General features: G+C 36.8%; 4 protein-coding genes across 4 annotated transcripts; 3 read left to right on the plus strand and 1 right to left on the minus strand.

The window, feature by feature from the left end:
- The first annotated feature begins 283 nt into the window (after positions 1–283).
- Positions 284–5330, plus strand: LOC113683756 (magnesium transporter NIPA2). Its single transcript, XM_089192542.1, has 6 exons — positions 284–521; positions 591–761; positions 962–1018; positions 1909–1999; positions 2686–2846; positions 3724–5330. Exons 1-6 carry the CDS (start codon positions 470–472, stop codon positions 4356–4358), a joined length of 1167 nt encoding a protein of 388 aa, XP_089048668.1. The 5' UTR covers positions 284–469; the 3' UTR covers positions 4359–5330.
- A 587-nt stretch (positions 5331–5917) lies between these two features.
- LOC113683760 (leucine-rich repeat-containing protein 51) lies at positions 5918–9423 on the minus strand. The gene is made up of 4 exons (XM_089192543.1): positions 9187–9423; positions 9049–9092; positions 8766–8930; positions 5918–6659 (listed from the first exon to the last, which is right to left on the minus strand). The coding sequence occupies exons 1-4, from the start codon at positions 9287–9289 to the stop codon at positions 6399–6401; spliced, it is 573 nt and encodes a 190-aa protein (XP_089048669.1). The 5' UTR covers positions 9290–9423; the 3' UTR covers positions 5918–6398.
- On the plus strand, positions 9348–14462 carry LOC113683754 (transmembrane protein 216-like). Its single transcript, XM_089192544.1, has 7 exons — positions 9348–9477; positions 9752–9768; positions 10686–10779; positions 11656–11754; positions 12155–12263; positions 13054–13146; positions 13709–14462. The coding sequence occupies exons 1-7, from the start codon at positions 9459–9461 to the stop codon at positions 13728–13730; spliced, it is 453 nt and encodes a 150-aa protein (XP_089048670.1). The 5' UTR covers positions 9348–9458; the 3' UTR covers positions 13731–14462.
- An 844-nt stretch (positions 14463–15306) lies between these two features.
- Positions 15307–16651, plus strand: LOC113683757 (uncharacterized). The gene has a single exon (XM_027201039.2). It carries the CDS (start codon positions 15870–15872, stop codon positions 16383–16385), a length of 516 nt encoding a protein of 171 aa, XP_027056840.2. The 5' UTR covers positions 15307–15869; the 3' UTR covers positions 16386–16651.
- The last annotated feature ends 293 nt before the right edge of the window (positions 16652–16944 follow it).

Here is a 16944-nt window from a genome sequence, read left to right on the forward strand (position 1 = left end):
TATTTTTATATTAATCATATTCGATCATCGCAGCATGATTATGAAATTTTCTAAACATAAAGAATCAGTACAACATTGTGAAACATGGCACATGCTGTGGATAACCCTCCCTTACACTTTTCTGATTCGGCAACAACTAGGTTGTCCGTCCGCCTAGCTCGCAAATTGACAACACTTCGAAATTCCGTCATGAAATTTGGAAGTAAGCCACCCCCCATTACCAAACTATGAACAAAACAAAGCTTTTCGAAGAATGGATCAATTCGCTTGGTTTCTATCTGCCATTGAAAAGATATGCGTACTTGAAAATTCCTTCTCCTTTCCCAGTCCCGCTTTTGTTGCCTTTCTGAAGCGGTTCTTTGCAATTGCAGTGAAAGCGTACAGCGTACAAATAAGGCAGAGTAGTCCCGGATCCTAGTGTCCGGTGTCTAAATTGTGCCCTCCATATGACTTCCGATATACCAAAAATATGGCGCTGTCACCACCGACGAATTCGACCGTCACTTCTACCACTGAAACCGGTGAGATTTCCTTTAAATTACTTTTTCCTTCTTAAATGTGATATCTTATTATCTTTGTTTTCTTTTTAGTACTTTCGACGTTACACGCAATGGCTACTACCGACCACACTGATGAGGATAACAGAGATTTTTATACTGGCCTCGGATTAGCGATCAGTTCTAGCGTTTTCATCGGGACCAGTTTTATCATCAAGAAGAAAGGCCTGCTTAAAGTGCAAGATAGCTCAGGGACGAGAGCAGGTGAGGATTCATTGAGGTATGCGTCGCTTCATCAGTTTGCGGTGTGCTACACGTAATAAATGCTTTCGATTTGCAGGACATACACATGAATTTTTAAGTACAAGAAGCGTGATCATGAAGCTTACTATCGATATTAGCGGATGAGCTGAAATGTTATGAATTTGAATTAATGTATCTGTTATTTTGTTTCTGTGTTTAAGGTCAGGGCGGCTACGCTTATCTAAAGGAATGGTTGTGGTGGTCAGGAATGATTACAAGTGAGAAGGAATTTTTTTTAAAATGAACTAGTGTACTGCATGAATTGACACCATTCTTCCCTCTTCAGCACAGAGCAAATATCATTAAGAATAGAATGGCAGATGTTTTGTTTTTCCGTCTCCGAAGGAACGGCAGTAATAATCTTTTCGACTCTCTACTTGTCACTTGGCATATATCGTTCGAATAGTTTTCTCTTTATTTTATTTTGAGACATGTTTTGCGTCTATTTAAAACTGTTATGTGAGAAATATACTAACAACAGTTTCTGTTAATAACTGGAAGGTGTCACTCAATTTTAAGCTAAATTGGTAATCGTATTTTTACCAATTTCACTAAGTCCTTAGACACTTGAAATTGTATATACCTGAGTTAATGTAAAATTTCAACATCATCAGTTGTAGTAATCATGAGCTTCACAACAATAATTGTTGAGTAAGCGTTAATTTCCTTATCTGTAGAGTTGTGCTTACAATTAACCACAGCTAATATGTAGAGTAACTTTTCTTTATGTTTCCAAAGTCATTCAGGATTTCCCTTGTTTGACTTTGCCTGTGGTCTAGAAAAACTTGGAAAAACAAAGGCCAATCTGGACCAGATCATAAAATAATATAATAGGCCTCTCTTCATTCATTTCATTGTTTCCACGTTGAGTTCTCATTTGGCTTTTTCTGATACACATATACTGACCATTGTGAACACTCTGATAAAGTTTTACAACAGCCATTTTAGAAGAGTGCTGTTTACATTTCAGTCAATCAGAGCTTAGATTATCTAGCCGCATGCCAATTCAGCAGGATGTGTAAGAGGAATTATAGCAGAAAGAAGACTTAGTCAAAACATGTGGCTTTTTTTCTTTTCTTAGAATAAACACAGCATTTTTTTTTTTCAGTGGTTGTTGGTGAAATTGCCAACTTCACAGCATATGCCTTTGCCCCAGCGATTCTTGTCACTCCATTGGGATCTCTTAGTGTGTTGGTGAGGTAGGTTCACATTGATAGTGAAGGCCAATTTCTGCTTATTATCTCATATCATCTGTGGGTAAACTGTCTAGGAATATCCCAAAGTAACCCTTTGATCCCTAAGAATGACTAGGATCAAATTTCTCCTCACAACATCACCCCTAAATCACACTACAAGGTCATGGGAATGAAGGAAATAATCACCAACTGAAGAAGCTCTTGATTATAAAACAAATTCTCCTTGTTAACATTGTAAGAGAAGTGTAGGGAATAGTATGGAGAATGTACATACTGATACTAGGGTACAAAGGATTAAGGACAAATCTTCTGGTTTGTGTACTAAATATCCTGGCTTTTCTCTGAGTTTATCAAGTCAAGAACTGATCTCCTGTTCTTCCAGACAGTTTGCTTAAATATCTTGGTTGAAAGTTGATTTTTAAAAGAAGGAGACTCTGATAAAGTTATCAGTGTCAATCAAAACAGAGATACAGTACTTGTGTTTTTGCAATTTTCTAGAATCTGATTGTGTCAAGGAAAAAAAGTTAATGAGCTTGTTGTTCTGAAGTGTGTTCACTTGTTCTTATTTCACAATCATGTTACTGGTCTTAGCACAATCAACAGTAGCAACTGTCCATTTGTTTGTTAGGTGTTCATGGTTCTCTGAGTTTTACTGACCCAAACCCTAAGCAGAGTGTTCTTTCTTGCAGTGCAATGCTAGCTTCTTATTTTCTGAAGGAGAAACAAAATCTTCATGTTAAAATTGGCTGTTTCCTGTCAATCATTGGATCCATTGTACTAGTCATTCATGCACCACAGGAAGAGGAAGTAAAGAGTATGGATAATCTGGAACCAAAACTTACATCACCAGGTGTTTAATTTTTTTTTTATGACAAATGTTAATCCTTTCACCCTAAGATCTCATAATAAATTTTTTTAACTGTCTGCCACAATGGGAGACATGGTGGCCAAATGATTATTGCTCTAAACTCTGGGCTTAGAAGTCTGGGTCAAGACCTGGTTGGGTTGGGTCTGTGTGGTGTTTCTTGGGCAAAACACTTAACCCTCACTCTACCCTCCTTACTCAGGAGTAGAAATTACTCACAACAAATTGTCAGGGTAGCCTGATAAAATGCAAGGGGGTAATCTTGCAATGGGTTAGTATCCCTTGCAGAGGGGGGTGGTGATGCTCCTAGTTGCTTCATGCTAAGGAAGCAGGATAACCTCTGGCTGAGCAGGCCACTTTGCTTGAGTAGAAACCACTGCTTATCATTTGTTATAATTTCAGCTTGGAAAATTTTGGCATCATTGCTTAATCAATCAATGTTTCTTACTAACTTTGTGTAAGTTGAATGGGTGGGAGTTCATGGCTGGGTTGCAGGGAAGTGCCTGCTTGGTTGGCTCAATATAGCAGAAGCCTAGGATACCTGCAGCATCCACCAACCATTTCATCATAGACAGTGGTTTTAACCCTTTAAATCTCAAGATCTAGATGTTAATTCTCCCTTCTGGATGCTATACATTTCCCTGTAAACTGGTTACAAGAGTTGGGTGTTCAATCAAGATGACAACTTCTACCTAATAGGTTTGAATATTCTTATCACTTGTTTTGCTGGAAAATGTTTGGAAATTACAGGGAGAAGTTACATGTTCATCACTTATGGGAATAAGAGGGTTAATTAAAGATTCTCCTAATTTTAAATATCTGAAATAATTTATTGAGCAGTATTTATTTATGTCTCCTTCAGGATTTATCAGTTATGGATTCATAGTTATTGTCTTTGCACTTGTGCTGATATTCTATTATGGACCTCGATATGGCAAAGCAAATGTTATGGTGTATACTGCAATCTGTTCCCTAATTGGATCATTGTCAGTTATGGGATGCAAAGGTCTTGGTATCGTTATCAAGCAGACATTACATGGAGACAGTCAGCTAACAAATCCAGTCGCGTGGGTATTGTTATTTGCTGTGTTAGCCTGTGTCTTGACACAGATGAACTACTTAAACAAGGCTCTTGACATATTCGACACATCAATGGTTACACCTATATATTACGTCATGTTTACAACATTAACGATCATTGCTTCAGCCATTTTGTTCCGGGAGTGGGAAGTAATGGGCATAAAGAACACAATAGGTGCAATTTGTGGATTCGCAACAATTGTGTTTGGAGTGTTTCTATTACTTGCATTCAAGAATGTCCACTTCACTTTAAAAGACATTCTGAAGTTAAACTCCCAAGCAAACGGCATTGCTAAAGTGAAATATTCAAGCAAACAACCTAATGAAGAATCACAAGCAATCCTTATACACAATGACACCGGTATCACTGATGATGAAGAGGAAACTGTGTTTGCCAATAGTATAAATCATTTATGACATTTTTGAGTCAATGATATTTAATTTTATAATAATGATAATGTAAAATTGTTAAGGTAGCTAAAAGGGTGAGTGTTTTCTTGATTAGCGTCACCAATTTATAAGTCACATCTTTTGAAACCCAAGTGGTAAATGTGTAAATAGACAGTTACTTGAATGAGTGTTTTGCACTAAACCACTGTTCATTTTATTTATACAATATTTCTACATTAAGGATTGTCTTATACTGACTTACTCAGTTGACCTAAACCAATATTCAGATAGACAAACACTAGCTTAAACTCTTTTGAATGATTAACAAATAACTTCTCCCTTCTCACATCGTCATGCAGACAGCTGACAAGGATACAGAAAAACTTTCAGCCTCAGTTTGTGTTTACAATATTGCTCAAAAATCTCTCGACTGCCATAAGAGGAAATTCAAAGAGAACTTATAATCAGATATCAATTCAAGGCTTTTAATCTGGCTGCAATTCTATTTCATAACAATACCAAATTTATGTAGCGTCACAGGGTTCTCAATAAGTCAGGGAGTAGAAGGCTAACTGCTGGGAGTAGATTGTTGACAATTTGGGGGCTTCTTCCAGGGGTCCTTGGGCATGCTGCTCATAAAATATATTTGAAAGGTAGTTGCTCTGGAATGCCATTTTGAGCATTCTTTTGAAGGTATGTGCAAAGCAATATGGTAGTTGGCTGGCTAGGTAAACTTGTGCCAGCTGTAGATTGCATAAGTGCTCAACCAGCCAAATGTGTTTTTGTGGAATGCCAAAATGGCTTTTGAGAAAGTTCTCTATTTTTTTTTTTTTTTTCGTGAATACTGCCATCTTTTATATGGTGAATTTGTACATTCTCTAGAGAATCTGAAAATTTCCTTAAATTTTAATGTTTGTCCAAAGGTATAGCACTGTAACTGAGGTTTTGTACTACTTGTAGTTTTATAGGAGCAATGAAACATGTTTTGTTTAATTTTCATTTGTTGAATCACATAATTTTTCAGTGCTGTACTTTTTGGTGGTTAATTTCAACCAGTTCTCCCAGCCCAGAAACTCTCTCTCACCCCAACAAGCAATTTTTTTGAAAGATAGTTGACAAAAGGTAAAGTCTGTACTCAAGGGCAAGTGGCCCATCCAGCTGGAGCTTATCCCTGTGTCCATAGCATGATGTGGTCAGGAGTATTACTATTTCCCTCTGAATAGGATACCAATCCATTGCAAGGTTTCCTCTCAGTATTTCATCAAGCTTCCCTGACAATTCATGAGTACCTATTTATTATACTCAGGGGTGGAGAGAAGCACTACAAAAGTGCAGTGTTTTGTCCACGAAGATAACACAATGACCCAGCCTGGTCTGAAACCGGGCCTCTCAACCCTGACTCCAGCACACTGTGTCTTCCACTGGATAATATTGTATTCACCTTACAAATCATTGCTGGAGAAGAATGCATCAAAAAAATATCGCCAGGGAAAGGAAAAAGAAATACCGAAGGTTGGCTGTGTTGCAGATAAAAAAGAAAACAAAGTTTCAAGGTTATAATTAGAGATAAAAATTTCAAGTTAAAATGCTATTTACACTGGTCTTTATTGTGAGGTGAGCAAAGAGTTAATTAGTACTTTTGACAACATTGATAATTAATGTTAAGTTGTTCTTTAACCTGGTAACTAAACTTATCTTGTTTGTTGTATAATGATTTTAATGACAATTTTTTTCTTTTTGGGCTCAATTCTCAACTGAAGTTGATCAGGCTTTTACATTAACGTTATTACAAAATTTGGCTTTTTGCTCTTTCAAGTTTTATTTATACCAATCCCTGTGGATTCATTATACTGTAACAGTTATAAGTTTATTTCACCAAAACATGAAACTTTGTTCAGCCTGGACTCTACCAGAGATTAACCTTCTCTTGAAATGTTTTTACACAGATCCACAACATTATTATTAATACTATGTGAAGTTTTCAATCAAACTATCTTCACATTGTCAGTACTCACAAAATACACCCTAGGAAGCTAGAGGAATTAAATCCCTCCCTGTGTTGCAAATCTACTTCCTCCGACAATTCTCCCTCCATGTACGAGCATCAGCTCGGTTTTGGTTCGTAATTGGTGTATAATCCAGTGTCTTGAGCCTTGGCAGTGTTGAAATAATGTGCTGTTTATAACTAGGAAGGTCTTCGATGTCATTTCCATGCAGTGTTAGACTAATGAGCTCTGGAAGTTCAGCTAGTTTGTCCACTTCTGAAAGTTTTTCAATGCTGTTTGCATGCAGGTTTAAAATCTTCAGCTTTGGATACTGTAGCAAAACCTACGAGCAAAGAAAGACAAATCTTTTAAATTATTATACATTAGACCAACTATGAAAACTCTGATTGATCTTGAGCATACTGTCAATATACAAAAGGGTGTGTCGTGATAACCCAATACCTGCAGTAGATATTGAGTTATCATGTCGAGTTCAAACTCTGCCTAGTTTCCAAGCCCTATGTCATTGTAATGTTCTTAAACTTTTGCAAGCTCAGAGAGAAGAGTCTTCTTTTGCATATTGTTTAAAAAAAATGAATGATTTTGGATTTAGCACCATATCATGCTCAACCTTGTCTAACCATTGCTTAATGGAAAAACAGACTAGAAGGGCACCAAGCAAAAGCAAAAACATCTAAGACCAATCCTTACACCAGAAACATCTTTGTAACAGACCTCTAATATAGTGGTCTGTCATAGTCTGTCAAATCACCACATATGGAAAAGGGAATTACAATTGTAACCCTTCAATTCTCAAGCTGTGAAATTGCTTATTCTCCCCTCTAGCTGCTACATATTTCCTAGTAAATAAGTTATGAAAACTGAGCAAGAATTACAACTTCTACCTGCATAATAGCTTTGAGTATTTTCGTTACTAGTATGCTTGATATAATAGGGCAAGTTTACATGTAAATCACTTTTGGAAGTTAAAGGGCCAATTGCAATTGGCATTGTCAATAACGCAGAAGGTAATGAGGCCAAGCAAATTAACAAAACAAATAACCCTTTAACTCGCAGATCAAATTTGTCATTATCATCACTGTCAACCACACAATTCTTATAATATTAGTTTAGAGAATTTAGTATTGCATCAACTAATTATCGTCTTGAGTATGCTTTGCATTTTGGATCAGGTAGACTGAAGATGGCAGCAATTAAGTCTCCTCTCAATACTCCCTCCAAATTTTCTAAACATTCTAAAAATATTTTGAAATGTATTTTATTTAGCAAGTGACAAGGTTGAAAGTTTTAGGTGTTGCTATATGTAGCACCTTTGTTTGTTCTCATTAGTGTGTTTTGATGCCCTGTCAACAGGGTTAAAAGTTCTAACTGACATGAGGCAAACAGATTTGCTAATTAAAAGTAATGCTCAGAACTCAAAACCTTGACATACAACTTTCAAGTCTGGTGTGATATTCACTTAGCCATGTTACCTCCACACAAATACTCTTCGTGTCACTTCTAAAAGCTTTCAACATTAAAAAAACACAAAAGTTTTGAAAATGCAATACTCTGCTCCATATAACATAGTGACCCTTTCAGATTTCTTAAAACAAAAGAATATCTTTTTCTTTTTTACTTTATTCAATTGAGTAAATAAGAAAAAAAATGGTTGTGACAATTAGACAAATAATTCACAATTTTCCTTCTGACTCTTCTTTGGGAAGTCACTCAATGATTTCCCTGACCCTTTCACTTCAAAGATCTTATTAGTAATTCTCCATAATGTCTGTCATACAATCCATATGAAGTTAGTTAGGAGGATTTGGTATTGGATCAACTAAAAATCCCCTAATTGATATTTTTCTTTACTCTTGTCACCTGTCTGCTTAGTATAGTAAGGAGAAATACTATCTAGGGACTTAAAGAGGTTAAATCAATGCAACCACAAAGAAGAGCGCAGAACAACTAAAATTGTATCTCTTGGAACCCTCCATAAAATCTAATTGCAGCTTTCTTTATCCTTGGCTGAAAGATTTAAAGCCACTTCCCTCCTTCCAGTTCCTCCTTATCCCCAAAGCCTAGGCAAGTATTCTGCTAAAAAAGTAATAAGCAGAGCGGTAGACAACCTTAAAATCATCATCAGCCATTATAATGGCCAGCCATTGAAATATACCAAATCTCTTGCACTTTGTACTGAATGTGGACCAGTCTCTTAAACAGGGAAACATATCGAGAGTACATAACTGGAGTCCAATTATAGAGATCTGGTTGGCACATACATCAAGGTGCCCTCCAGGTCTCTCCTAAACTCTGAAGGTCTGGAAAAGGAGACTGGTCCCCAGACAGCTCACTCAGTTGATGAACAGCAACATAGGATGTACGAAATTCTTCATGTCGTTATAACTCGATTGTAAAGTTAGTTTTGATATCCGAAGTGCAAACTTACCTTGTCGATGGTGGATATATCATTAAAAGACAAGTCGAGCCATGCCAGCTCCAACGGATTTTCCAACAACTGTTCCAGCGTGGAAGACAAATTCTCAAGATTCGAGATGTTATTATTGCAGAAGCGTACTGAATTTGATTTGAACTGTCCAGATCCTTCAGTTCTCTGCAAAGCAGAAATTGTTTACTAGATAATTATATAATTTGTTTTTAAATAGACATTTTAAGATAAGAGTGAACTTCCCAAGTAAATCCATACTGGCCAAAATTTACGCTTTGTTTACCTCAATTTTATGACGAACCGGTCTGGGTTCTTCTTCCAGGGCATCTGTGACAAAAGTTTCAGAGATTGACAAAAGTTATCATAAACATTCGCGAGGACAATAAAAGAACGTGGGCAACAAATCAAATGGTTTACAAACCTTGTACTCTTTCCAAAGATTTAAAGGAGAAATCTAAAGGTGAAGATAACTCATTGGCTGCATCAATAGCAGACGAGGCTTTCGGTTTGTTTTTGGAGCTCATGGTTTCCTCTTTTTTCACGCCTATGCGTTCCAAACACTGTGTTCTTAGTTCCAATTTCAGGAAATCTGCGAAGCCATGATATATCGTGACGTTTTCCACGTTCTGTTGCTATACCAACGAATCGAAGAGTCTCCGTCAGGTCAGCGGATACCTCTACAAGCAAACAAATATGGCGGGCGACAACAGAGGTACGTTCATTACCCTGTCTTTCTTTGAACTCTTTTAGTGGTTGTTTTTAATATACATTACTTGGCTTGATTCGAAGGTTTTATGTGCTGTACTTGTAAAACAGTGGTTGAATTATGTTTGTTTTCGACATTTTGTTTTATCAAGCTGAAACTTTAAATTCTTAACTAATCACTGAAGGAAAAAAAAGAAAAGATTCAGAAACGGGTAACGTTTACAATATATAACTTTATTTCAGAGTCATAACATATGCTTTTATTACACTTCGTTTTACAGGGAAGACGGTTATGGAGGTATCTTTTGATTAATAGTGTTTATACCTTTTCCTTAAATTGGTTAAACTTCTCATATATCAGTTTGTATGATTAAATGAAAGAGGATACATTCAACTGCTCAATTTTAATAACTCAGGGCAATCCCTGATATTTTTCAATCTTAAAAAAATCAATTTTATATGTAATAGTCAATTTAAGTAATTTATCAAGCATTCTTTGTCTCCTTTGCGATATTTGCTCACAATCAAAAATGGCTTAAAACACCTTTAAATGTGCATGTTTCTTTTTCTTATCTTGCTTAAAATCGTTTTTGCTATATCCCTTCCTGACCATTCTGCAGTTATTTATTTTGTCTATTAAAAATTATTTTGTTTGAGACCCCTTCTCCCTCAGGAGTTGTAGTACCCTGATGGTAATGGCATCAATATTTTTGCTAGCACCACACAGCACATTCCTCATGACTTGGAATTTTTTGGCAAGCCCCTCTATAACCTGTGATCTAATTCAAACATATCTTTACGGGCTGCTATTTAAATCTTGATGATAAATTATTTAAAATAATTTAACACCTCTTGGTCATTTGTTCTTGTCAGCTGTATTCTTGGTAATGTATTGTAATTGTGAGGAGAACTTGTACTTTAGATAAAGAGTTGCAACTGCTCTCTCTATCCCATTCTTAAGTAAAATGACTGTCTAGGTTATTATTGTATCTGATTACTATTCCTGTGTATACCTTGAGAGATTATTCAGAATGTCTACTAAGCATTGGTAATTGGAGAATTCTCCAACTACTCTGCAAAATTCTCTGCCTAAATTTAAGGGGTGCAGATTTTTTTGAATACAGATATGGAGATTCTCCTGTTACTTCGCAGAAGTCTTCTACTCGCACATTTCTTCAGCAAAACCCTGAGATATTCCTTAACTCTCCTCATCAGCTGTCATCCTTACCTCTTCAAATATTTCTCTTTCTGAACATTTGGTATGCTATGGTATTTTGTGTTGCAGAACTTTTGCTCTATGTTTATAAAGGTACGTTTACAGAGGTACTAACTAGAGTAGCAGGATTTCTTTTCTTATCCCTTTAACTCCCAAATCAAATTCATAATTCTCCTTACTGTCAACCATACAATTCTTATAATGTTCTTCAGAGAATTTAGTATTGGATCAATTAATTATCCCCAATTGATATTTTTCTTTATTCTTATCACTTGTCTGGTTGATATTGTATTGATATTGTAAGGAGAAATTCTGTCTTAGTCACTCATGGGAATTAAAGGATTAAAGGAGAAGAAGAAGTAGAAATCTTCCCTTTAGAAGAATTTAAGTACACCTTTTATTGAAATTTCAGCCCTTAAAGACTCTCTTGGCATACAAAATTTAGTTTACAGAAGTGCTACTTAGGTTAGGAGGACCTCTCTTCTTAAAGGAGTAGAAAAAGAGGAAGAAGAAGAAAAAGAAGAAGAATTCTTAATAGTAGAATTTTTTAAAATCATGTAATAAAAGTTCACCTTTGACTGCAGTTTCAGCCCTTAAAGACTTTCTTGGCATACAAAATTTAGTTGGAAAGTTGCAAAAAAACTTGCTCTGCACCCCTCTGTTTTGAATATTCTACAACTACCTGGTTATTTACATGTGATCTAATAATAGAAAAGTTAATTTCACAAGACAGCTGCATTCAAACTGTTCCAGAAATTTCACAAAAAAGCAGGAAAAAGTGAAGCAAAATAACAGAGAAGTGGTTAGTGACAGGTCTCACCTAACAATTGTACAATTGTCCAAATAACTGTGCAATATTGTGAGATATTTGTACCTGATTTTCGTATTATATGTAGTCTGTATGATGTAGTTAGATAATAAAACCTTGTTGATGTGTTCAAAATACTTTACTCTTTGCTTTTCCTCCAGGTACTCTTTTGCCTTATCCTGACACAGCAAGGACCTTGGCTATTGAGATCATTATTATCTTTCTTCTGGCTTTTATTGAGGGTGTTAGAATCTTTTTGGGTATGTGAGATTACTTGCAGTTTATTGCATCACATATTAATGTACTTTACAGACATTTGGAGGTAGAAACTGATAGAACAAGAGAGATGGAATTATGGGACCACACACAAATCTGAGTCTGTAAATAACACTCTAAGACAGTTTTGAATGTGTTCTTTAATGCTTGTTAATTTGAAGTTAGATAATTAGGAATTTTCAAGTAAGCTGGGATGTACCAGTTGTTCTTCTCTTTTTCATTTCTGTGAACTTGTTAATTTTTTAAGAAGTCTGTAAACCTATTTACCTCCCCCCCCCCCCCCCAAGCTTCTAACTAAGTTTCACAGTTTGCATTCTATCAAAATATGAATTAATCTATTTTCAGGCTAATTTCTTACCTTGCTTTCTCTTTTGCTCTGGAAAGGTTACAAAGGTAACTTAGCAGAACGTACCATGGCTCTTGTATTTTCTGTGGTGCTTGGCATCCCTGTTCTTTTCATTGACTTATTCATCTTGCTTTGGCAGACGTATGTGTAAGTACTTAAAAAATGTTGATTCCTATGAACTAAGAAGCAGATTTTTGTTGGAGCTTATCCCACTCTTTGTTTAATTAATCTTTTGACTCCTAAGAGTGACTGGGATCAAATTTCTCCTCACAGAATCACTCTTGAATCCAACATAAAGGTTTTTAAGAATAAAAGAAATGGTTGCAAACTAAAGAAGCTTGTGATCATCAAACAAATTCTCCTTTTCAGTACCATAGGAAATATATAAGGAGAATTATGGAGAATGTAGATATTGATGAGAGGGTTTGAAGAGACAAGGAGTAGTTTTATATTTAATCTTGTTGGGATCTTTGTTCATTGTGTGTCAACCCCCCCTGCATTCTTGAGTGGAGTGAAGCACTAAATGAGTGAAGTGCCTCACCCTTGAACAAAAGACAGTGATGCCAGCCTGGCTTTGAGCCCTTTATTCCATAGGCTATTACACTCACTCAAGGGCATAGCATGCTCCACAAATACTTAATTTAGACTTACAAAAACTTAGCTTTGTTGTCATTTTATTTCATGTATCAACCCTTTAACACCTAAGAGCGACTGGCATTTAATTTTTCTATACAATATCACCCCTAAATCAAACATTGGGTGCAAGATAATAAAAGAAGTGATCACCTTGACCTAAGAGGCTCTTGGTTATGAATCAAGTTCTCCTGGTCAGCACCTTAAGAAATGTATAGAGAATGATATGGAGATTATTCATACCAGTGTTGGGTTTTGAAAGGGTTGATTAAAAGTAAAGCTGTGTTTTTTTGTTTTGATTTAGTTTAAGGATAGAAGTGGTACTGGTCAGTGTTGCCTTGGCATTTCTTGGTTTTGAGATGATTTTCAGTTTTGCTGCCATTTTCACTTTCAAGAGGTAAGAGCAAAAACAGGAAAACTATTTTCCTCGCTCTTTAGAACAGTTTTGTGATTTTTTAATCTTCCAATAGAGAGATATCTTTAAAAATCCAGGACAGATACACACAGTGGCTGTTTTAAAATTGTTGATTTCATTCCTCACAGAAAATTTGTTTCTCTTTTTAAACCTGGCTATGTTTGTGAAACGTCACCCTTTGACCATCCCTTCCCACCTCTCCCAGCACCGCCCCTTTCCGTGTTGCTCTAAACCTGGCTCAAAACAGAGTCGATGGCCCTCCTTGTTAGCTCTGCAAGACGAGCGTTTCTCCACCTACGAGAAGATTTGAGACGAGTCTGTGAAAGGTTTGCCGAGAGTCTGGCACTAATAGACGCCTTACAGACTTCTTGCTGGTTCGCTCTGCCCCAGGCTTCATATTTTCCCGCGGGTAAAGGAACATTTGAGCCGAAGCGCTTGTTTTGAGGGCTACTGTTGAAAAGGCAGTCGAACTGAGTTTTAGATTGGTTGCTGTTCCGATTGTGCACAGGCAGATTTCTTAACTCTCTATATTTGTTGCTTTTAGACACCAAACAATGCTGAGGTGATGTTTGCAGTTTTTCCGACAACGAGTTGATAAAGTAAAGAAATCTTGTACATAGGACTTAGAACTTCATCAGTGATCAAGGTGTTTAATTTTTTGCGTGGCGCCCTCATTTTACAAATTACATTTGACTTGTGAATTTCAGCCCTTAGCTACTGTGTCGCGTATCTACGCGTTTGACCCCTAAGAGTGCCCAGCATCTAATTTCTCCTTCTAATATCATCTCAAAGTTAAACAGGAAGGTCAAGAGAATGGAGGAAATGATCACTAACTAAAATAGTTCTGATTGTTAAACAAATTCTCCTCGTCAGCGCCTAAAGAAATGTGTAGAGAATATTATGGAGAATATGCATGCCTATTTTAGGGTGTAAAGAGTTAAACTGTGGCTAGCTGCTGCTGTGGTGCAGAAAAAAACATGAGCAAAGCAGCTTTAGAAAATTCGCGTTAATTTTGGACGCGTAAATTTATGTCAGCTTTATTTCCGTGTCATGAACCGTCTCTACAATTTTCGATACCTTTATTTCCTTTATTTTCCTTTCACTCACATTAACGATACTTGTTGGTAAGTTTTGAGGACTAAGTTATTTATATCGCGTACCGTACTTTCACTAAGTTACCCTTGAAAAAAGGCTCGAAGTGGCGAGATTTCTTCATGTTAAGGGACATTCCATGAACATTAACTGAATTGCAGATTTGTTAGTAGAATGTGTAAATAAATTTGTTTCTGGTTTATTGAGAAGTTCTCGTTCGTTGTGCAAGTTGCGTCAATGGGCCATTTCCGAATTTGCCTATGGCTTCATTTTCAAAACGAGGCTTAGTGCTCAACCATTCGTATGAAAATGAGTTTAATTTGCATTTGACTAAAAACTTTTAATCATATGAAAGGATGAGCACCGGGACTCGCTTTGAAAATGAGGCCGAAGGTAATGAATGGGCAATTGCCTCATGTCATAATTTGAGACTCGAAAATTGTCTCTCTTAGAAAGTAGTTTTTGTTTCAGTTAACTTTAACCCGATGACCTTAAGAGTGATTACTATCAGTGTCTATTGAAACGTTCATAAAGGGGTGAAAATTGAAAAAAAAAAGTTGGGAAAAGGAAATCTTGAGACTTTTTGAACATAAAGCTCATTCGATCACAGGCATCCTGTTGAATTACCACTTTGTTTGAGTTATACGCTTTTAAAACACCGTGGCTTTCTCACTGTTGTATGAAGCTGATGTGACAGCGGTTCTGACAGCCTGGAAGCACGTTCCCTTCACGCCACGTCAGACCATGTCGTTACAACGTTCGAACATGCGCAGACACATGTATCAGACACTGACTTTGTATTCTTTCGCTCTGACGAAGGACTAATGCTAGAAAAGTCTGCTTAGAAACTCTTCATGGTGGCCAATTTACATCATCAACTAAATAAAACTAAATTAGCTTGTTCTACCCTCCGCCAATGCAACACAGTTTCTTTAGAAACTTACCCATTTAATCATAAAAATAACAATTTCCTCGCTTGTGATTGGTTTTAAAAACTCTTATTTTCCACTTATTCGCTTGCCAAGTTTTTATCGGACAGTTCAATAAGCCAATCACATTCAAAGTTGTAGTTTAAATCAACCAATCACATTCATTTTGATTGTAGTCAATTTCAGCCAGTACAACGTGATGTACGCCTCCTTTGTCAGTCTTTTAATTTAAATTTTCCCTTTCTTTCACAACTGGCCCGGTTATTCTTTTTTTCTAGGAAATTGTAATTTCTATGATCAGTTGGTGATAAGACTTCGTGTCGTCCAATTCGGTCTGTAATCATACGAGTGATAAATATATCGGACTCCCGCTGCGCATTCGTCCAATTTCGTTATCACTCATATGATGACAGACTGAATTGGACTCCACTCAGTCTTATTACCTTTACTAATTCAAAAAAGGTGGATTCTTATACGCGGGTTTTAATTGTTCACGTTATAGTGCGCGCGCACTTTCGAATGTAAAGAGTCGTCATTGGAATTATGACGCACTTTTGTGTTTCCCTCAGGGGTTCAATTTGCTGTCGACTGAAGTTGTTTTTGACGAGTTTATAATTTCAAAGAAATATATCGCTCATAAAGGTGATTCAGAAAGACTTTAGGCGGACAGAATTTTGTAACGAAATGTCTAGTTTTCTTCCTTCAATTGATACCGTTGGCAAAAGTTCTCTCGTCGCCGCGAAGAGGATTTACTCGGCCGTTGATTGCTTGGAAGGAGCTACGAGCAATGGTCGCGGAGGGCAAAAGAAGAATAGAAGGAATCGGGCGTGTTCAATGGATGATCATACGCCTCGCCAGAAATCTGAAAGAAAAAAAGAATACTCTCAGGAGTTGAGGATGCGGAAGGATAAAGCCCGAATTGCGCGTGAAGAAAGTCTGGTAGAGCGAGAAAACATGAAGGTTCTTAAAGAGAGGGGACTCCGCGAGAAGAAAAGACTGAATCAGTTATTTTCAGTTTACGCTGTACATCACGGATCCGCGTATAGAGAAAGTGCAAAAGTCGTCAAACCGAAATTTCCAGTTTTGTTAAAAAGTACAAAGAGTACAAAAACCACTGCGATGTCGCGCGAGAAAATTTCGCTTCCGCACAGCCCGCTTCCGAATTTGCCCTCTGACAGCAGAGAAGGTTCCCAGGAATAGTTTCTTACCAGGAAGAAATATATCAATTTCGGCTGGAATCTGTCAAGATTTTGTACTATTTAGGGGAGTATTTGGCAATATATAGAATGGAGAAACTTGCGACACACAGAAACTTCCAAGTCCTTTGTAATTTGCATTTTATGGGCTTAGCTTGTGATAGTCTTGTTTTTCTTGTTAAGTTTTGTTATAAGCATGGTTGTTAATATGGCAGCGTAAAGGGTTTTTTCTCGCTTTTGTAAATTCGTGATTAAAAATGTTTGTATGTAGGAAATTCTAAACACCTGATTTATTGATATCCATACACCCGGCTTTTACCTCTCAGAATTCTGAAGAAACCGCAAATATTAGCCGCCTTTCATGTGCAGGGAGCGTCAAGATTTCAAATTAGCAAGAAAGTGCGATCTATATGGAGGTATCGCGAACTCCCGCAGCGAAAGCGAACAATGATAATCCCCGGTGTTAATTTATGAGTAAAACAAAGCAAGAAAAAGTAAAGAACCAGTCTTTTTTATCGGGGGGAGGGGGGGGGGGGGGAATCGGAATATTTTGGTTGACTGAT

The sequence above is a fragment of the Pocillopora damicornis genome, chromosome 13, assembly GCF_964200805.1.
Source record: "Pocillopora damicornis chromosome 13, jaPocDami1.2, whole genome shotgun sequence".
NCBI classification, from domain to species: domain Eukaryota; kingdom Metazoa; phylum Cnidaria; class Anthozoa; order Scleractinia; family Pocilloporidae; genus Pocillopora; species Pocillopora damicornis.

Coding starts and splice junctions, on each gene's coding strand:
- LOC113683756 (XM_089192542.1), top strand. CDS start 470: ATGGCGCTGTCACCACCGACGAATTCGACCGTCACTTCTACCACTGAA. Junction 522..590: donor CACTTCTACCACTGAAACCG/GTGAGATTTCCT, acceptor TTTTCTTTTTAG/TACTTTCGACGTTACACGCA. Junction 1,019..1,908: donor GTGGTCAGGAATGATTACAA/GTGAGAAGGAAT, acceptor TTTTTTTTTCAG/TGGTTGTTGGTGAAATTGCC.
- LOC113683760 (XM_089192543.1), bottom strand. CDS start 9,289: ATGAGCTCCAAAAACAAACCGAAAGCCTCGTCTGCTATTGATGCAGCC. Junction 9,093..9,186: donor ATCTTTGGAAAGAGTACAAG/GTTTGTAAACCA, acceptor CTTTTGTCACAG/ATGCCCTGGAAGAAGAACCC. Junction 8,931..9,048: donor CGGTTCGTCATAAAATTGAG/GTAAACAAAGCG, acceptor TCTGCTTTGCAG/AGAACTGAAGGATCTGGACA.
- LOC113683754 (XM_089192544.1), top strand. Junction 11,755..12,154: donor GGGTGTTAGAATCTTTTTGG/GTATGTGAGATT, acceptor TGCTCTGGAAAG/GTTACAAAGGTAACTTAGCA. Junction 13,147..13,708: donor GCCATTTTCACTTTCAAGAG/GTAAGAGCAAAA, acceptor TGTTGCTTTTAG/ACACCAAACAATGCTGAGGT.
- LOC113683757 (XM_027201039.2), top strand. CDS start 15,870: ATGTCTAGTTTTCTTCCTTCAATTGATACCGTTGGCAAAAGTTCTCTC.